Here is a 21,270-nt window from a genome sequence, read left to right as displayed (position 1 = left end):
TCATCTCTTCATCTCTGTTCTGTATCTATGTGTCAGATACTAGTAGAAAGTTCAGAAGCTAAATGAAATTGTAGATAAACCCTGTACCCTGATAATGTTAACTCATTGTCAGCACACAACATGTTATAGCACAGAGGAATCATGACGTGTCTGCTTAAAGAGCCTCCACTGACCATCGCTGAGTTATAGGAGCTTAAACGACAATAAAACTGAGTTATAAAGTAAGGCATCAAATAATATCTTAAATGTGTAAACATCACCAGGGGATTAAAACTTGTGAACTTTCTTTCATAGGCAAACCCCTTGAAGAAACAGAAATAATCAGATCCTTAAAAAAAAAAAAAAGGGGGGGGGTAGAGCACAATAATCTAGTGGGGTACCGACTATTGGTATTTCAAACTAGGCTCTCTTCTAAAGACAAGGGCATGTAGGGAGGCTAAAGTTTTGCAACATAGCTGATTTCGTGACAGTTTTTATTTTTGATATGACTAGTTGAAAATTAAAGGGGTATTCTCGTCTGGGCATTAACTTTCAATTTCATTAATCTGTCATATATTAACATTTCTTCAATTAATGTTACTAGTATGATACAAAATAGCTGCTGCTATATAGAATCCTTGGTGCATGAACCCCATCTAGGAGAAAAATAGGCAAGTGCAAAACATGAGCTGGGTGGCCTAAATGTATAAGGTTTCACATAACAGAATTAAGGCACTAGGCTCACCTTGGATGCTCAGCAGCATATGTCAACAAAACAAACTATCCGTCCTCCTTGAGCACGACGTGTGTTTATTAGTTTTGTCCTAGGCGAGAAACGTCAGAGTGCTTGTCCAGAAAGACACACGTGTCTTTAAAGAGTGGAGAGGATAGGTAGGACTTATGGATGTCAAGAATGGGGTCTAGATGACAATGTCACTCTTCCTGATACACCCGAAGTCCAACTTCTCTGGTACCCTGAAAACCTAACCTCGGAGTCGTGGTCCTAATTGGCCACAACCCCGAGAGGAACCTATCCCTGGCTGGATGGCCCTATCAAACAAGCCTACACAACCGGAGTGGTTCCAGCAAAAGAGTCAAGTCTTTCGTCCTATAAACATCCTGACAGGACCTGTTTCACCCTTCCTGGGCTCATCAGGGGAAAATGCGGTGCGCCAAAAAGTGTCCCTAGTAAGAACAACCATACAACATTGTTTCAATCAAAGCAACAAATGGGTGGTTTGATAAATTTACAATGTGAATGTTGAGTAGTCCTACCTTTACTCTAGGTGAGAAACACAAGGGTAGACAGTCCCTATTGAAAAAAAGGGAGGAGTTTGCCAATAGTAAATTTCATATGTCAAAGAATGTATAGGGGCCCAAAGTTGAACCATGAGCGCCCAAATGCTGTGTTCTTACCTTGGTCTAGATTATAAGTGCGGACTAATGGTCAGGTTGGGGCTGTGGGGGCCCAGTTGCAGCGTCCCCGTGCACGGCCTTGCAGGACCAGTGGGTCTGTGTGAGGTTCCACTGCACAGATTAAATAGCGTGCCCTGCACTATACAGCCACGCCCCCAATGCTCCGCCCCGTCACATGATCGGCCGGTCGTTAATGGTCACATTGGGACCGATTGGCGGGGACGGGCATGTCATGCCTGTGCGCACACACGCACAGTTACGCATGACACAGGCACGCACACACTTTATTCTGTTACGTGAAACCTTATACATTTAGGCCACCCAGCTCATGTTTTGCACTTGTCTATTTTTCTCCTAGATGGGGTTCATGCACCAAGAATTCTATAAAGCATTAGCTATTTTGTATCATACTACGTTTGTATATATTATGAGATTTTGCAGTAAAAGTTAAGTTTTAGTTCACTTCTTTGTATGTATTGTTTGCTTCTAGGTTATTAAGTGATCACGGGTCATTATTCTTTATTGACCACGTCTTTTGGATTATTAATGTTATTAAAAACAAAAACAAGGTTAGGTTAAATGCATACCTCAGCTGAACACCAATCTAATTGTATTTGTTTTAATTGTAGAACTCCAGTTTGCAAAATGAAAATCAGTGCTTAAAAAAGAATATTTCCTCCCTCATTAAAACTGCAAGAGTAGAAATTACACGTAAAGAGGAGGAAATCAACAGACTCAATTTGAGGTAGGTATTTACAAGCTGTTTTAGATTTGAAATGTTTTATAGTTTTTAAAAATATTTTGCTTATAGAAAGAAGGTAAATAAAGTGGGGGGAGCGAGTGATGTACGGGGAATATAATTCCTTAAAGGGTCTTCCCACAAACAAAAGTTAGCCTGACTTGCTGATCAGTGGGGGTCATCAGTGAGTCCCCCACAGATCCCAAAAACGAGTCCTCCATCTGATCCTTTGTTGCTCCATAAGACTATCTCTATGGAGCTGACTGAGATCACCAAACTTGCCACTCGGCACCTTGAAAATTTAAACCCCCCAACCCACTTCCCAGTACACGGCATGGAATATACATAACGTCACCATGAAGTGCAATTTGTTATGCAGATAAATAACCCTCACACAGCTCTTTACATGGAAAAATAAAAAATATATGCATTCGAGCCTGAGGGATTCCAGGCTCCAATGACATCTATGTAGCCTGGAGTCCCTCAGGCTAATTTGCATAATTCTTACAACATTTTTTTTTTCTAAATTTAACACACTGTTATAAGAAGCTAAGAGAAAAGCAGATCTTGAGAGGTGATAAATACTAGCATGTAAGCGTGCTTTGTTTACAGTTCTTCATCCTGGTGTTGGATGTGCTTTAATACATCTATTAGATATGTGTGGTTTCCTATTTTTTTATGTAAGTACCGTATATACTCGTGTATAAGCAGAGTTTTTCAGCACAAAAAATGTGCTGAAAAACGTCCCCTCGGCTTATACGCGAGTCACAAGTCAATAGTCACTTAAAAAATAATAAACAATGGCGGCCCTCAGCGCGATGTACAGAAGACGGGTGCGGAAGCTGGGCTGTATACTACTGGGGACAGGCTGGGCAGTGCTGTATACTACCGGGGACAGGCTGGGCAGTGCTGTAGACTACCGGGGCCGGCTGGGCTGGGCTGTAGACTACCGGGGGCAGGCTGGGCTGGGCTGGGCTGTAGACTACCGGGGGCAGGCTGGGCTGGGCTGGGCTGGGCTGTAGACTACCGGGGGCAGGCTGGGCTGGGCTGGGCTGTAGACTACCGGGGGCAGGCTGGGCTGGGCTGTAGACTACCGGGGGCAGGCTGGGCTGGGCTGTAGACTACCGGGGGCAGGCTGGGCTGGGCTGGGCTGTAGACTACCGGGGGCAGGCTGGGCTGGGCTGTAGACTACCGGGGGCAGGCTGGGCTGGGCTGTAGACTACCGGGGGCAGGCTGGGCTGGGCTGTAGACTACCGGGGGCAGGCTGGGCTGGGCTGGGCTGTAGACTACCGGGGGCAGGCTGGGCTGGGCTGGGCTGTAGACTACCGGGGGCAGGCTGGGCTGGGCTGGGCTGTAGACTACCGGGGGCAGGCTGGGCTGGGCTGGGCTGTAGACTACCGGGGGCAGGCTGGGCTGGGCTGGGCTGTAGACTACCGGGGGCAGGCTGGGCTGGGCTGGGCTGTAGACTACCGGGGGCAGGCTGGGCTGGGCTGGGCTGTAGACTACCGGGGGCAGGCTGGGCTGGGCTGGGCTGTAGACTACCGGGGGCAGGCTGGGCTGGGCTGGGCTGTAGACTACCGGGGGCAGGCTGGGCTGGGCTGGGCTGTAGACTACCGGGGGCAGGCTGGGCTGGGCTGGGCTGTAGACTACCGGGGGCAGGCTGGGCTGGGCTGGGCTGTAGACTACCGGGGGCAGGCTGGGCTGGGCTGGGCTGTAGACTACCGGGGGCAGGCTGGGCTGGGCTGGGCTGTAGACTACCGGGGGCAGGCTGGGCTGGGCTGGGCTGTAGACTACCGGGGGCAGGCTGGGCTGGGCTGTAGACTACCGGGGGCAGGCTGGGCTGGGCTGTAGACTACCGGGGGCAGGCTGGGCTGGGCTGTAGACTACCGGGGGCAGGCTGGGCTGGGCTGTAGACTACCGGGGGCAGGCTGGGCTGGGCTGTAGACTACCGGGGGCAGGCTGGGCTGGGCTGTAGACTACCGGGGGCAGGCTGGGCTGGGCTGTAGACTACCGGGGGCAGGCTGGGCTGGGCTGTAGACTACCGGGGGCAGGCTGGGCTGGGCTGTAGACTACCGGGGGCAGGCTGGGCTGGGCTGTAGACTACCGGGGGCAGGCTGGGCTGGGCTGTAGACTACCGGGGGCAGGCTGGGCTGGGCTGTAGACTACCGGGGGCAGGCTGGGCTGGGCTGTAGACTACCGGGGGCAGGCTGGGCTGGGCTGTAGACTACCGGGGGCAGGCTGGGCTGGGCTGTAGACTACCGGGGGCAGGCTGGGCTGGGCTGTAGACTACCGGGGGCAGGCTGGGCTGGGCTGTAGACTACCGGGGGCAGGCTGGGCTGGGCTGTAGACTACCGGGGGCAGGCTGGGCTGGGCTGTAGACTACCGGGGGCAGGCTGGGCTGGGCTGTAGACTACCGGGGGCAGGCTGGGCTGGGCTGTAGACTACCGGGGGCAGGCTGGGCTGGGCTGTAGACTACCGGGGGCAGGCTGGGCTGGGCTGTAGACTACCGGGGGCAGGCTGGGCTGGGCTGTAGACTACCGGGGGCAGGCTGGGCTGGGCTGTAGACTACCGGGGGCAGGCTGGGCTGGGCTGGGCTGTAGACTACCGGGGGCAGGCTGGGCTGGGCTGGGCTGTAGACTACCGGGGGCAGGCTGGGCTGGGCTGGGCTGTAGACTACCGGGGGCAGGCTGGGCTGGGCTGGGCTGTAGACTACCGGGGGCAGGCTGGGCTGGGCTGGGCTGTAGACTACCGGGGGCAGGCTGGGCTGGGCTGGGCTGTAGACTACCGGGGGCAGGCTGGGCTGGGCTGGGCTGTAGACTACCGGGGGCAGGCTGGGCTGGGCTGGGCTGTAGACTACCGGGGGCAGGCTGGGCTGGGCTGGGCTGTAGACTACCGGGGGCAGGCTGGGCTGGGCTGGGCTGTAGACTACCGGGGGCAGGCTGGGCTGGGCTGGGCTGTAGACTACCGGGGGCAGGCTGGGCTGGGCTGGGCTGTAGACTACCGGGGGCAGGCTGGGCTGGGCTGGGCTGTAGACTACCGGGGGCAGGCTGGGCTGGGCTGGGCTGTAGACTACCGGGGGCAGGCTGGGCTGGGCTGGGCTGTAGACTACCGGGGGCAGGCTGGGCTGGGCTGTAGACTACCGGGGGCAGGCTGGGCTGGGCTGGGCTGTAGACTACCGGGGGCAGGCTGGGCTGGGCTGGGCTGTAGACTACCGGGGGCAGGCTGGGCTGGGCTGGGCTGTAGACTACCGGGGGCAGGCTGGGCTGGGCTGGGCTGTAGACTACCGGGGGCAGGCTGGGCTGGGCTGGGCTGTAGACTACCGGGGGCAGGCTGGGCTGGGCTGGGCTGTAGACTACCGGGGGCAGGCTGGGCTGGGCTGGGCTGTAGACTACCGGGGGCAGGCTGGGCTGGGCTGGGCTGTAGACTACCGGGGGCAGGCTGGGCTGGGCTGGGCTGTAGACTACCGGGGGCAGGCTGGGCTGGGCTGGGCTGTAGACTACCGGGGGCAGGCTGGGCTGGGCTGGGCTGTAGACTACCGGGGGCAGGCTGGGCTGGGCTGTAGACTACCGGGGGCAGGCTGGGCTGGGCTGTAGACTACCGGGGGCAGGCTGGGCTGGGCTGGGCTGGGCTGGGCTGTAGACTACCGGGGGCAGGCTGGGCTGGGCTGGGCTGGGCTGTAGACTACCGGGGGCAGGCTGGGCTGGGCTGGGCTGGGCTGTAGACTACCGGGGGCAGGCTGGGCTGGGCTGGGCTGGGCTGGGCTGTAGACTACCGGGGGCAGGCTGGGCTGGGCTGGGCTGGGCTGGGCTGTAGACTACCGGGGGCAGGCTGGGCTGGGCTGGGCTGGGCTGGGCTGTAGACTACCGGGGGCAGGCTGGGCTGGGCTGGGCTGGGCTGGGCTGTAGACTACCGGGGGCAGGCTGGGCTGGGCTGGGCTGGGCTGGGCTGGGCTGTAGACTACCGGGGGCAGGCTGGGCTGGGCTGGGCTGGGCTGGGCTGGGCTGTAGACTACCGGGGGCAGGCTGGGCTGGGCTGGGCTGGGCTGGGCTGTAGACTACCGGGGGCAGGCTGGGCTGGGCTGGGCTGGGCTGGGCTGTAGACTACCGGGGGCAGGCTGGGCTGGGCTGGGCTGGGCTGGGCTGTAGACTACCGGGGGCAGGCTGGGCTGGGCTGGGCTGGGCTGTAGACTACCGGGGGCAGGCTGGGCTGGGCTGGGCTGGGCTGGGCTGTAGACTACCGGGGGCAGGCTGGGCTGGGCTGGGCTGGGCTGTAGACTACCGGGGGCGGGCTGGGCTGGGCTGGGCTGGGCTGTAGACTACCGGGGGCAGGCTGGGCTGGGCTGGGCTGGGCTGGGCTGTAGACTACCGGGGGCAGGCTGGGCTGGGCTGGGCTGGGCTGTAGACTACCGGGGGCAGGCTGGGCTGGGCTGGGCTGGGCTGTAGACTACCGGGGGCAGGCTGGGCTGGGCTGGGCTGGGCTGTAGACTACCGGGGGCAGGCTGGGCTGGGCTGGGCTGGGCTGTAGACTACCGGGGGCAGGCTGGGCTGGGCTGGGCTGGGCTGTAGACTACCGGGGGCAGGCTGGGCTGGGCTGGGCTGTAGACTACCGGGGGCAATACTCGAGTCAATAGGTTTTCCCAGTTTTTGGTGGTAAAATTAGGGGTCTTGGCTTATACTCGGGTGGGCTTATACTGTAGGTCTAATTCTACTTTACTGACTCTAACATGAACATATTTTTTATTTTTTATTTTTTTTTTAAATCTATGAATTAAAAACCAAAAAAAAAAAAAAAAAGGAATTGTGTTTCCACATCTTGTTGGACCCAGGAGAGACCTAGCTATAGGTGGAGGATGAGATAAGACGCTGAGCTGTGGAAGTATAGAAGGGGGTCATTGTTATTGCTCTCGAGCCCTGAGGTCCACTGCTAACGCCCTCAAAGACATCAGTGTAATTTTCATATTTTTAATGCACTTTCACACTGTTATTATATTTCACATCCATCATTCAGTGATTTTCATGGATGCCTCACTGAGCCATTGTTTTCAATGAACGTTTTCACTTTTCAGTTGTTTTCCACTGATCCATTGTCCGTGAAAACATTTTGAAACCTGTTCATTTTATTAAAAATGCATAAAAATTTACTTTGATTACAAAAAGTGCCATAAACAGAAAATAATTCACTTCACATCTTCTAAATGTTATAGATAATCATGTGTAGAGTTTACAGATATCTCATAGTTTTATGTTTACATGAATAAATAATCATTAAATCACAAAATTTCTGAAAAGAAGATTTTTGGTTATTTTAGTTTTAAAGACCAACACAACCTACAAAATATAGCAATAAAACAGATTTGAAAAGTTAAGGTACCCATGAAACCAATAAATATTTTTTTTTAAATAAACAACCAGGAGATTGCATTTGTCTTAACACTTGACAGCCCACCATCATGCATATTTTGTGATAAACATAAATTATTTTAAAAAATGCATTGAAAATGAATACATACATTTTTACATAAAACTCAAATCAAAGTGGAGATTTACACAGAAATAGGGGTGTAAAAGATGTTGCAGTGGAGTGTTGCGTTATACATAGAAGACTTCACATTTCCACGTATGCCAAAACAAAAAGCTCCCTATTCTGTCAAAATCATATTTTTTTTTTCAGAAATTGCAGCCTACCATATATACAAAAATAAATTTTAATTTATACACACAACCTCCTTACTGCAACTTTTCAACAACAGTGATAAAATGCACACATTACATGAAAATTCAAGATTTCCACTAAAATATCCAGACTACTTGTATAAAGAAAATATACTTTCCTACAAACAGCAGATGTGTGGAGTTCATGCATACCCCACTTGTGTATATTTACCAAAATATGCAGCAAAGGTATAACTATATATCCATAAACCAAGCAATATTAGTCGCAATTTAAGAATGTCATAACATAGGTAAAAGCAATGGAGAAATAGTATGAAAATAAAAACTTTATTCAGGAATGTGTGTTTTTGTCATGTTACAGGAAAGGGTTTAACATGAACCTTTGTTGATGTTATCGCTTATCAAATTTTGCAACATATTAAATCAGTATTTACGTTATCTGAGGTGTGAGCAGTTTCTCTCTGCAGCCTTCACCAAATTCTCCCTGCTGGCTAAGAAGCCGGTTGGGCAGGGGGCACACTTCAGAGGTCTTTTTTCCCTCTGAATATCAATTAATTTCCTATAAATGTAACTTTGTGTGGCAGGGAACCAGAGATGGCAACTGTTAAAAGGCTGTTAGGAGTGATTTTTATATATACAAAGCACACCCAAAATTCTCACTATATATCAATATCTCCGAATCCCTGGCACCTAGAAATACAATGTTAGCCCTCTGAAGACCGGATGTATGAGATATGGAGGGAAAAGGTTACACTGCCTGTGCACCCCTGAAAAAAGTGCACTTTGTTTCTGCCATAGAGCAATCTCCTTCAGCAGAGGTAAAGGATAGGTTGTAAAAAAAAAACTTGCCTACCTGCAGTCGTCTCCTCGTCTCTCCTGTGCTCTCTTCTTCTCTGAGGCCCAGTCACCGCCGCTGTCTTTGCTTAGGTCAGTGTCTGAGTGTCTATCTCTGACCCAGGCACCTGGGTCCCACACAGATAGTGGTAACATCGCTGCATGCAAACAGTGATCAACCCTATGTGTGTCAAGGGTACATTGAGACGGTGTATGGTCGCCCGGTGCCGTAAACTGAAAATACAGCCGCTCACCCCTACCCACTCCATATAGAAGCTAGCGTCCGGCATCATAACAAGGCAAAATATAGGATGTCCTATATTTCTCCATGCACAGTCACAGTGCGGTGAGACAACATGTGCTCACTGCATGGTGACCAGGCGCCATAGACGTCAATGGGGACCTCCTCTACATCAGAAGTCAATAGACAAACACAAATCTGCATCTTTCAGACCCTATACATCAGCAGGAGCATCTTCTCTGTGATAATCCTGTGCATCCCCCTCTTTAATGAACCCTGCCTAGTGTGTATAAATCAGTGAGGGAATAACTGGTCCTAGATGGGTCGCTAACACTTATGCAAAGAGTTTTTAATGTGGACATTAATCAGGGAGATGAACTTTCGCCAGGCTTAGAGAGAATGTTGATCTTGGCAAATGGGATGGGTTTTTCAAAGGGAGAGGAGGGGAGTTTTGTAAAATCTTGTTCTCCTCAATGTAGGCATCGGGCATTGTCCTTGTCTTTTCCCTGATATAGTTCTGTGTCATTAACATAGTCCACAATGTCTGTAAAATGTAATGAAATCTCTTAACATGTCATATATCTTTGATTCAAGTTTTCAGATACACATCTAATGTAGGGAGACAACACTGTCCAAACACAGGTAGGGAGAAAAAGAACCAACAGGCGTCTGCACTTGTTTGAGTTAATTTGTAGTTGAGCTTGTGACCTACCATATTTTTCAAGACGCTCCTTACTGTAAGACACATCCCATATTTGGTCTTCCAAAAAGACAATTCTAATATCCCTGTTTGACACCCCTCTCTGCTGCATCCACACACTTACACACACACACACTCTAATAGAAATTGGAACACACTATTCACTGCTACATATCACCACAGGTCCTGGAGTTGATATCTCTGTCGCGAAAACCTTGGAGAGAGCAGTGCGGATGCTCCTCTCTCTGGGAGATTGGGTGCAGCGCCACGACAAATTCTTAACTCGCATTAGACCACTCTTTCAGGGTCAGTGAGGAATGACTCAGTTTGAGTAATCTCAAGGGACTGGATCTTATTCAGCTTTGCCACATTACCTAGAGGCTGTCTCTGAGTCCCACTCTGTGTCATGGTCCTGTCCAAAAGAGGCAAACGTGGAGCTAATCTACAACAAATATGCCATGTTTTACAAAAGTTTATCATTAAGGCACCACAACAATATTGGGCTAGTTGGGCAGGACTATTCTGCTTTATTTTTGACAGGTGTATTTTTTTAAGTGTAACTCCTGCCAGATTATTTATTAGTCCCTGTGAAAATGGATTGTGGAAACGATGATTAACAGTAAAGCTTCATTGCAGACATGTTGCAGTTGATCATTGTAGCCATGAAGTAAAGCTCACTAAATACAGAGGCCTTTACCAGAGGTCACAGGGGGCAAAGTCGGTGTTTCCCATGAAAGAAAATTCTCAAATTTCAATCCCCTAGTGATGTTAACACAAAGATCATTTTGAACCCTTTTACTTCACAATTTTACTCTGTTTTATTGCTGTTTTAGCTCCTATTACTCCCTTGGCTGGTCAGGGTACAGGTGTATATAGACTGTCATTCGCTTCACTTTACATATCAATTAAAGCTGTACAGATTAACCCCTTAACGCTGCAGCCCTGTTTTATTTTTCCGTTTTCATTCTTCACTCCCCACTTTCAAAAATCTATAACTTTTTTTTTTCCTTGTACAGAGCTGTGTTATGGCTTTTTTTCTGCATAACAAATTGCACTTCAAAATGGTGGTATGTAGTATTCCATGCCGTGTACTGGGAAGCAGGAAAAAATTCCAAATGCAGTGAAATTGGTAAAGAAAAAAGCTTTTCTGCAGTATTCTTGTGGGCTTCGATTTTACGGATTTCACTGTGCGCCCCTAATGACATGTCTACTTTATTCTTTGCGTCTGTAGATTACAAGGATACCCAATTTGTATAGGTTTTATAATGCTTTCATACATTAAAAAAAAAAAATTAAAACCTCCTATACAAAAATTTTGTTTTGTATTTTGCCGTCTTCTGGCGCTAATAACTTTTTCATACTTTGGTGTACGGAGCTTTGGGCTTTTGACGTTTACAATGTTATCATTTTAAGGACTGTACGACCTTTTGATCACTTTTTGTAGGATTGTTTGTTTATTTTTTTTAAAATGGCAAAAAAGTGCCATTTTCTACTTTGGGTGCGATTTTACGTTACGGGATGAAAAACCGTTATTATATTTTGATCGAGCATTTTCGGACGTGGCGACATCTAATGTGTTTATGATTTTTACTGTTTATTTCTAGTTATACCAGTTCTAGGTAAAGGGGGTGATTTGAGGTGCTAGGTCTTTTTAATTAGATAAGTTTTTTTTTTTTTAAACTTTTTTTTTTTTTTTTTTTTTTTAGACTTTTTAGTACTTTAACCCTAGGTTGTGTGTACGATCCTATCATATACTGCCATACTACAGTATGGCAGTATATGGGGATTTTACTCCTTATTCATTACAATGTGTTATTCATTACAAAGCCCCAGCTTTGCTGGCGGCTATCAGCAGGAAACCACCCGCGATCGGTGCTGGCAATATGCAGCAAAGACTTACCGGCTATGGAGAGGACTCAGCCCGTGAGCCCTTCCCATGCACCCAGCATGTGACGTAATACTACGTCACATGTTGGTAAGGGTTTAATAGATCTATGTTGGTAAATTCCCTAATATCCTGCCAATCAATGGCCAGCTATACACTTTAGATGTCGAAGGAATTTTTTTTGGATGGCAGCAATCCATCTTCCCCCCCACCACCACCACCTTCCCCCATATTCTTTTCCAATGCACATGGATTAACAGCATGTGTATGTGTTATGAGATTTGAGACGAGGGAACACAATTTGCTAATTTAATTTAATAGAAATATTTTTTTTTTTGTTTTGTTTTTTTTTTTGTTTTTTAAATTCTTTATACATGTTTGTTTTCCCTTAACAGGTTGGTTGGCCCAGAAAGGAACCGCAACTTTAAATCCAATCCACTTCTATCATCAAATATAAATAAATCAAAATGCAATGATGAAGACATGCGAAACATGCAAAACTTGGCTATACAAAATAATTTGCAATCTTGTGATATAACAAATCACCATTCTATAGCTTTTTGTGATAAGGAGAAGGCATGTATCGAAAGTGGCAAAACATGCACATCAATAAACCCTATTGCTAAGCTGTGTTTGGAGAGGACAGATAGAAAAAGTTTAGAGCCATGCATAGAAGTGAACGATAAAAATAAAAAAGAAATGGGCTTGACTAGCCAGAATAAGGAAATAGGCCAGAATGAGAAAAGTCAGGCAAATGAAAGACCCAAATCTAGCTTGGTAAATTCAGTAACTGAAAGTCATGAACTAAAAGAAAAGACATGTCGCTCACCTCCAAAATGTGAAAAAAATGAATCTTCTCAGGAACACAAAAATTTGAAGCCTGATAATCACTGTGAGACAGAAAACCGTAAATACAATTCAAGTTCCACTAAAGAAAAAAGACAGTTGAAAGACTTGGATTACTCTGGAGAAAAGCATGTAAACAAATATGCAACTTCACTAAATAGCAGGGAGTCTAAAGCATATGAGAAAGAAAAAAACTCAGAATCTAGGCATAGAACATCTGGGAAAAAAGAGGAGCCACGAAGGTCAAAAAGAACTCCTATATTGTTTTTGAAAGATGATGCTTCTCATAAGGTATTGGAGCTGAGCAATGGTAAAAGAAGTAATGATTCTGGAAGAAAGGATAGGCTTTGCTCAGAATCGAGCGAGTCCAAGCATGAAAATAAATACTTGAAACCAAGCAAGCCTGAAAATTCTATGAGAAACAAGTTGAATCGAGAAAATAAAACTGACAGATCTGATCGTGATAGAAGAGATGAAAAGAAAAAATCTGGAGATGAAAAGAAAAGATCTAGAGATGAACAAGAAAGAAGCAGACGAGACCGAAATGATAAAGGGAACGAAAAAAAAGAGAGAGACAGGCATCAGTCATCAAACAGAGATAAAAGCAATCATTGTAAAGTAAGTGAGAAAAATAGAAATGGTGAAAAAGCTAAAGTGGACAACATCCAAAAAGACTTAAAACTGTCTTTTATGGAGACTCTTAATTTAACACTTTCTCCTGCAAAAAAAACACCTACTGATGCACCTCAAATGTTCACTAGTGAATCAAACATGGAAAATGAGAAGGCTCGAGATTCTTCCCAGCTTTCTGTTGTTGAAAACAATGCTGACTCTCTCCATTGTCCAAAGACTAACCTGAGGGACAGTGAACCTGTATTGATGGATCATAACACAAGTAAAGTTTTAAATATAGAGGATTCCAAATTAGAATCTCATAATGGACCTGTTGAAGACACAAAAGCGTGTTCAAATGAACCGCTGCCGAATGCAGTTATTGATGAGAACAATGTGCTACTGGCAAATGTAACAGTAGAAAATAGGCCTGTTCTGTCAACTGCTTTGAATACAGTGAACTCAGATGAGATGGCCACACACAGTGTTGCAGATGTTTCAGATGTTTTTGATCTCGATTCATTTATAGAAATTGACAGATGCAGTGGTAGTCCTACTTCTGATGTTCTTAATGAGTCTATGCCTGCTGAGCAAACACATGATGATGGCAGTGTCTTGGAGCAAAGGGAAGATACAGATGCCAAAGCAATCGAACTGAAATCAAATGAAACTGAAATCCCAAAAGGTATATGTGAATCACCAGTTACTGACTTTGTTAATGTAAGCCCAAAGGGAATAAGTGAGAGTAAGCATTGCTTCCATGATGAAGGCTCTATTGACTTAAACTTTCTAAGACATATTCCAGATGTCCTCAGCCCACTGAAAAGCCCACCCCGGCCTAAAGCTCTGCATACACTTGAACGCGCAGCTAAGGGCTCAGTAGTGAGCATATTAAATAAAGGTATTCACAACTGTAGTTCATACCTTTTTTTGTTTACCTTTTTTCTTTTTAATAAAATAGTTGTAGTTTTGCATGCTTGCATGACTAATGCACGTTATTAGGTTTTCCTTTTTCTATTCACTCTAAACTAAAGTTTATACTTTGATTTATTGCTAAAGCCTATTCTTCTAGCGAAGCCAGGGTAATCATTAGGAGTCACGTTGCTTATCGTTATACAGAATAAGCTGCTAACTTTTAAATGCTGCATGCCCTTATATCTTAGCAAATCGAATGGAAAGCTCATCATTTTTATTTTATTGTATTACATTGTTACTAGTGTAAATTCAGATTTAGGCTCTTCCACCAAATCAAAGTATGAGTTTTATATATGGTTAAATAGTGTGGTGTTCACAACTGTGTAAACTGCTTGTTTTATAGAATATCACTTCACTTGGTTTATTCTCTGAATTCTGTATTGCTCGTTTTCATGAATGCCGATAAGAGTATTTTCATCTTTGCTGCTCAGGGCTGAGCTGAAATTAGCCCTCTCTTAACCATTCTGAATTGACCATGGCTGCAAACACTACAAAACACAGACCTGATATGCAGTTTCTGTGAGTTAAGAGTTACAGAAATAGTGTAGCAGAGCAAGCTGTACTTTATTTATTTATTTTTTATATTAACTTAAATAGGAGTTATGAAAATAAAATATAACGGACACATCTTAATAGTGTTAGTTTTTAGGCTGAAAATCTTCTCATTCACTACATAAAATATAGTTTAGAAAGGTTTTCCCATTCTTTTATAACAAATATATAAAGTGATGCACAACATGTAAGAGTGTGTCATTATTAAGCAGACTCTCTTCTAGCCAGAGTAGATGGCCAATATAAAAAATAATTTAAATGTCAATGGACGGCTTTCACCTTCAGCGCCGAGTGAGTGTTGCTAGTGCTGTATTACTGGCATCATTGTGCAGTAACATCTGGGGCTACTGATGGGCCCAAGTGTTGGCTTAAAGATGTTATTATATTTTTAATATATAAAATAGGATTCCCCCGGTCAGTTACATCTAAAAGACCTATTGAAATCACTGTTTTCACTTCAAGAGGGTCCACTCGGTGCCACTGATTGGTTGCAGGGCTCCTGTAGCTACAACACTACCTGCCCAGACAAGTGTAAGTGAACAGACCAGGTGCCAGAGCAGAGTAATCATAATTTACCTGTAAGAATACTGTAATTTTGACTAACTTTGGTGTTTGTTCCAAGATGGTATAGCAGCAAATGTGTTTTTTTTTTTTTTTTTTTTTTTTTTCTTTTACACAAAATTATTTGTTATTCAGGAGTTGATACCTGTGGCCAGTGCAGTGTTTATAATTTGCTAACATTTGTTCAATTTATATTTTAGAATTACTACCAGAGACCAGTACCAAGTCCACCTTTTTATCAGAAACTGAAGAATTAAACAAGGAAAACTATCAACCAGATAAGTCAGACTTTTGCTGTAAAAATACTGCAATGAATTCTGATGAAGTAGAGGAAGGGGAGATTTTGAGTGACGATGAACAATTATGTAAACAAACCCTTCAAACCATAAATAACCACAGCATAATAGTCCCTGATCAAGGCACAGATGTAAATAAAAGTCAGTCTGTTCAGGACAATGAACTACTTACACCTTCTGAACTAACCCCCAAAACTGTGCCACCAGGAAGATCTGTAACTAAACATCAAGCTAAAATTGACACACAACCAAAATTATCAGCAAATGCAACTAATAGAAAAAGGGTAAGTGTGGATTCTTGCCTTGATGGAATTTTAAAAATTGTTACACCGTCAACTATACAAGATGTTTTACAAATGTTACGAATTATCAGAAAACACATAAGAAAAAAATACATGAAATTTAAGATTCAGTTTCCACTTTCCCAGTTCCATCGAATAATTGAAGCAGCAACTTTATATTTTATTACTCTGGTAAGAAGTTTGGACTGGTCCAGTTTGTGTTCCTCACCAGAAAGATTGCAAAAAAAACTTTGTAGGCAAATTGAAACCAGACTAAAAACACTGAAAAAGAATGGGATTGTGGACAGAATATTTGAACAACATCTCTTTGATATGAAGAAAAGACTTTGGAAATTTGTAGAGGAGCAACTTGATGCTTTGTTTGATACCCTTAAAACGGTGATTTTAAATCTTTGCGACAAGGCTGAAATGGAAAAAGGTACAACATCTTGTACAAATACTCAATCTGAAAAGAAAAACAAATGTACAGATAAAGTATGTTTACCTTCACTAGGATCCGTGCCCTGCGTAAGACTGCATAGTCCAGCTAGAGTATCCAGTCCTAAAACTCAAAATGATCATGGTAATAGTGTACAAAAGCTTGTCAAGGCATCAACAAGAACTAGTCTTTCCTCTGAGAAGGATGACCTACCATCCAGTACCGTCAACTTAACATCCATACCTTCCAACCTGTCACCTGCCAGGACATCTACAGTAGATGAACCATCTCCCATAAGTAAACTAAATACTTCTGGTTTATCCTTTGATTTAGTAAGTGACGATCACATGGGGGACATTTTTAAGAGCTTGCTGCACATTTCTGATGATTTGCCACCTAAAACATTGACTGAAAGCATGTGGATTTTAGGAACTCCTGAAAAAGTTTCAAGTCAAACATTTGACAGTGTAGGTTTAACGCCTGGAGAAAAAACTCCAATAAAATCAGCATTTTGGTCTTCCATCTCTCCTCCACACATGCAAACTTTCCCTAGGCTTGAGTCTGTATTAAATCCTGATGTCTTTGATGAAAATTGCTTGCTAGAGATTCCTACAACTGTCTCTTCTAGCAAAATTGTAAATGGTTGTGAGGATCGTACCAAGTCCTATTCATCAGTTCTTATAGAAGATCTTGCAGTGTCTTTAACTGTTCCATCTCCTTTGAAATCAGATTCACATCTCAGTTTTCTGAGATGTGATACAGAGCCTGTTTCTGAAGCTGATGTTAAGTGTTGTCAGGGGTCTTTGCTAGATGAAGAAGATGCAACTGAAGAAGATATACATTTAACTTTAGAATCTGATAACTCAAGCATTGGCTCCTTAGAAGACCTTTGTGAATCCGGCAACTTTCAGTACCATCCAAGTGAACCCATGCAGGCGGTTATAATGGAAAAATCTAATGACCACTTTATTGTTAAAATAAGACGTGCTGTGTCATCAAGCTCTCCAGTTTGTGATCGCACACCAGAAGGGGCTGATAATACAGTACGGGAATCTTTACAAATTGTGAAAGATGATGAAATGGGATTGGAAACCAGGCTGGAGACAAAGATAGAAACCCATACCGCTGGCATGCTTGTCCACCCAGATCACTTGCATTTAGAAAACGTCCCAGAGAATTCTATAGTTGATGTAAATCCACACAACGGAATCCAACCACCAGGCCCAGATGATGAATTTGTTTTTAAATTGCCCCCTAATAGAAGTCAACATTTAGAAATCCAAGCTGAAAAAAAACTAACTGCAGATATTACAGAACACACTGAAATAGATAGTGTAAAGAGTGTTCCTAATTGTGTTGAAGAAACCTGCATTCTTGATCCACCTACTGATATACGACCTATAAAAACTTCTGATGTGAAGACGGTGGACTTAAATTCAAAGAAAAAGAAAAGAACTTCTGTAGATGCAAAACCATTATCCAAACGTCAAAAGTTCTCTTCTCCAGATGAGGATAAAAGCAATGAAAGCAAAAACTTGGACTTAGAGAGGTCAATTGGAAAGAAACAAAAACGAACTGATATAAACATCCATTCTTCCAAAGTTTCACCAAGTAGTTTGTCTGCAAAGAATGTCATCAAAAAGAAAGGAGAAGTTGTTGTTTCTTGGACAAGGTAAATGTTTCTTTTTCTATTTGTGCATATATGTATTTATTTCTAATTTGTTTCATAAATTTGCTATGGAGTACTTTAAAGGAAATCTACCATCAAAATCAAGCATGATAAACCAGGGACATTAAATACATTATCCCATCCCACAAACAAGGATGCCTTAAGGACACACAGCTCCATACACTGAAGTATAAAAAAGTTATGGGTGTTGGAAAATGGCAATGCAAGGAATGTTTTCTGTTTTGGGGGGTTTATGCAACATTTTTACTTGTTTGTGTTCAGTCATAATTTGGTATCACTGCGATCATACTGAGCCAAAGAATAAAGGGGAAGTGTTATCTCGACCACACACAGAGAGCCTTAAAATAAAGCCCATCAGAATATGGCACAATTCACATCTCATTTTCTCTATGTTGTGGCGTATCTGTTAAAAAAAAAAAAAAATTGTCAGAAATTATGTTTTGGTTATTCATAAGTTGTCAAGCAGGTGTTGTAGTCGACAGAAATCTGACCATGGTCACACAGGTGCGCGGCTCATTAATATCAGAGCGGTGTGCTATAACGAGTTGTGCACCTGTGTGACCATGGTCAGATTTCTGTCCACTGGAAGTAAAAACAGAAACTTTCTATAGAAGGACAGGAACTATTCCATTACACAAACAATAACATTTTTTGCTGAAATGGGAACACCCATTTAAGTAAGTTTTCACTGACCAAAATTTTGCTGTGAAAAAAACCAAAACTTTACCATTACCAGTTACATTTAAAACCATCCCAAAAATTCCCCATCCTTAAAGGGTTAAGATGTTATATATCAGTCAGTGTAGCACAATGCTAGTATTATATGAACATATTTACAATTTTTGGATTCCTTAACCAAAGTCCTTTCCTTGTGAACCTTTTTCAACTTGTTTGATTCAAATCTCCTTTTACTTTCTCCCTCCTCCTTTTGCACAGTAAAAGTTTAATCACATGAAGCAACCATGGTATATTAAGATGTCATTACTTTGCTATTGAATCAACTTGATTATTTTATTTATTTATTTATTTGTTACAGGGATGAAGACCGTTCAATTCTCCTAGAATGTCAAAAGCTAGGTCCAACTAAAAAGACATTTCTGTTTTTATCTTCAGCTATGAATAAATATCCACATCAGGTGTGTATCCAGCTGACCTTTTAATAAAGGGAACCTGTCAGCACATGTTAACCTAATAAACCATTATCAGTACTTTGTCAAAAAGCTAAACCCCTTCCAGTTTATGGCTTTTTCATGACCCAATGTGGTGGCATGATCCAGAAAATCAATGTGGAAATGATGTGTAAATTGGTTGTATAATGTCATAGAGATGGAGAGTTTAACACTGATGTCAAGTTCTCCTCACTTTGGAATGCCTTCTTCTCTGTAATTGCATCACTAACCTGTTTTCTTGTAGTCTGCATGATGACAATAATGGCTGAAACAGAGGAGAGGAAAGCCTTACTCCACCTTCTTACCTTTATACAACCAATTTTCATATTGCTTCAGAGTTCATTTTATGGATAATTCCACCATACTGGGCCATGATAGAAACATGATCAGCTGCTTTACAACATACTGGTGAAAATGTTATTTAGTCAATTTCTGTTGAATGGTTCCATTTGCTGCTTTGTTGGCATTTTTAAAATTATTTTATGTGTTGTATTTAAATGTATGTGTATACAGTATGTATGATTATAGTAGTATAATCACCACTATATGACATACTGTTATAATTCATCATTCTGAAAGGGGTTTTCCAGAAACCCTAAAATCGGGACAGAGGGCACCAAAAAATAAAGTGTGCACTTACCCTAATCCAGTTCAAGTTTGTGCCCTGACCCATATCACCACCTGTACTACTTTTAGCTGTCAGTGCTAAAACCTGGAAGTGATGTCCCAACTGGCAACTCTGTCCACCCCCTCTGGGTTTTCAAAGAATTGTTGTGTTCTGTGGTAGCTAGTTTGTGTAGATTATAGTATATAACTCCATTAGAGTAGTAAATGGTGTCTGAAAGTGGGTCCCATTTATGATATTCTACATAAATGTGCATTTGAGGGCACCACTCTGTCAGTTTACATTCCAAGTGACAGGCACCAGTAGGTTACATTCAAAATTGGTTTTGGAACTACAGTGTTTTTTCATTTGCTTTATGCAGCTTGTAGAACTCTTGTGAATAGCAAATTATTGTCGGATTCCGCTTTAGAAATACACTTTGCCCTTTATGATAAAGTATGTACAAATGCACTGGCTGTAACTGTTATTGCTATTTAGCTACACATTTTCTATTATCTAAATCTGCTACCTTTCATATATTCAGGTAGAAGAACGCTTCCGGCAGTTAATGAAGTTGTTTAAGAAGAGCAAAGATTCCAGCAGCTAAGAATCTAAACATTTCATGTAATATATATTTCCATTGTACAAGATATAGCTTAATGTCCTCCGATGACAATCTGCTCAATTGTATAGTTTGTATAGATCCATTAAAAAGTTGTGTAAAAATTATCCTCTTCCTGCATTTGCATTATGTTTCTAAATGTGTGAAATGTTTTCTTGATGAAAATGACTTGGTTATAACAAACTATTAACACCCCCCAACTATCATTCTTTCTACTCTTAATGGGGTAATAACCTCCATTTACAGTGCAGTTTACATATGTATCCCCTAATGTTCACAAGCAATCTGACTTGTCCTTTCAGCAACAACTATGCTAATTAGAATTTCTGATATGTGGTAAACCAGGGCTTGAACAGAAACCACAATACATCCCCATCTGACAGTTGATGATCTAATTAGCATATTAAAATCATTGGAATGACCCCTCATCAAGCATGTTGTGAGTTTGTTGATGAACATGGTAAAAGGTCCTCTTTGAAGAGTTTGTGCCAGGATTAACGCTTTCATGACCGATGACGTAATAGCACGTCACGGATCGGCCGCGGGCTGAGCCTTCTCCATAGCCGTTAAGTCTTTGCTTCATATCACCGCAAAGACTTACCGGTAACGGCCGCAAAGCTGCCGGCGCCGCCATCTTGCAAAGGATCGTCTCTCCCCGTGACGTCATATATAACAAATATAAGAAGATTATCACAGTCATGGTGCCTGGATCTATGAGTAAGTGTCCCTGGTTTATCAGGTTTCATTTTGATGTTAGATTTTCTCTTAACATTTTTACTATTTTTAATTTAATGGATTGATCTATGGTTCACACCATCAGTAAATAAGTTATGTCTAAACTGAGGACTAGTTTAGATATTGAGGAGTTCAGAATTTGTATTACATTTTCATTCAGAGTTCTATATTTATTTATTTTTCCTCTCTACCATGCCTTTACTTGTGTTACAGCTTTTTATAAATGTGCATTTAACTTAAATTTGTTACTGTAAGTTTTTGTATAGATAACTTTTTTCTGTAAATGTAAAGACCTACACCTTTTGTATTTTGTATAAAGCTATGTGTTACCTGAAAACATTTAAAAAGAAAAAATGTGAAAGTTTTTGCTATCGTTTTGTTTTTCTTTTCTAGAGAGATTATATGTTTATGTCCTAGAATTT

At 43.4% G+C, this 21,270-nt stretch overlaps 1 protein-coding gene across 2 annotated transcripts in view; it reads left to right on the top strand.

Moving 5' to 3' along the window:
- CASP8AP2 (caspase 8 associated protein 2) overlaps positions 1 to 20,220 on the top strand; it is a 34,113-nt gene extending 13,893 nt beyond the window's left edge. The window contains exons 6-10 of one of the 2 annotated variants that reach the window (XM_072141951.1): positions 2,025 to 2,140; positions 11,862 to 13,609; positions 15,213 to 17,700; positions 18,755 to 18,854; positions 20,036 to 20,220. In XM_072141951.1, coding sequence (XP_071998052.1) covers positions 2,025 to 2,140; positions 11,862 to 13,609; positions 15,213 to 17,700; positions 18,755 to 18,854; positions 20,036 to 20,098 — 4,515 coding nt within the window. In that variant the 3' untranslated portion in view covers positions 20,099 to 20,220. Of the gene's footprint in view, positions 1 to 2,024; positions 2,141 to 11,861; positions 13,826 to 15,212; positions 17,701 to 18,754; positions 18,855 to 20,035 lie in introns of both variants that reach the window. The other variant, XM_072141950.1, reaches the window with a different exon arrangement.
- The last annotated feature ends 1,050 nt before the right edge of the window (positions 20,221 to 21,270 follow it).

Source organism: Engystomops pustulosus, chromosome 3, assembly GCF_040894005.1.
Source record: "Engystomops pustulosus chromosome 3, aEngPut4.maternal, whole genome shotgun sequence".
Lineage (NCBI taxonomy): Eukaryota > Metazoa > Chordata > Amphibia > Anura > Leptodactylidae > Engystomops > Engystomops pustulosus.
This window is presented reverse-complemented; position numbering and strand designations above follow the sequence as displayed.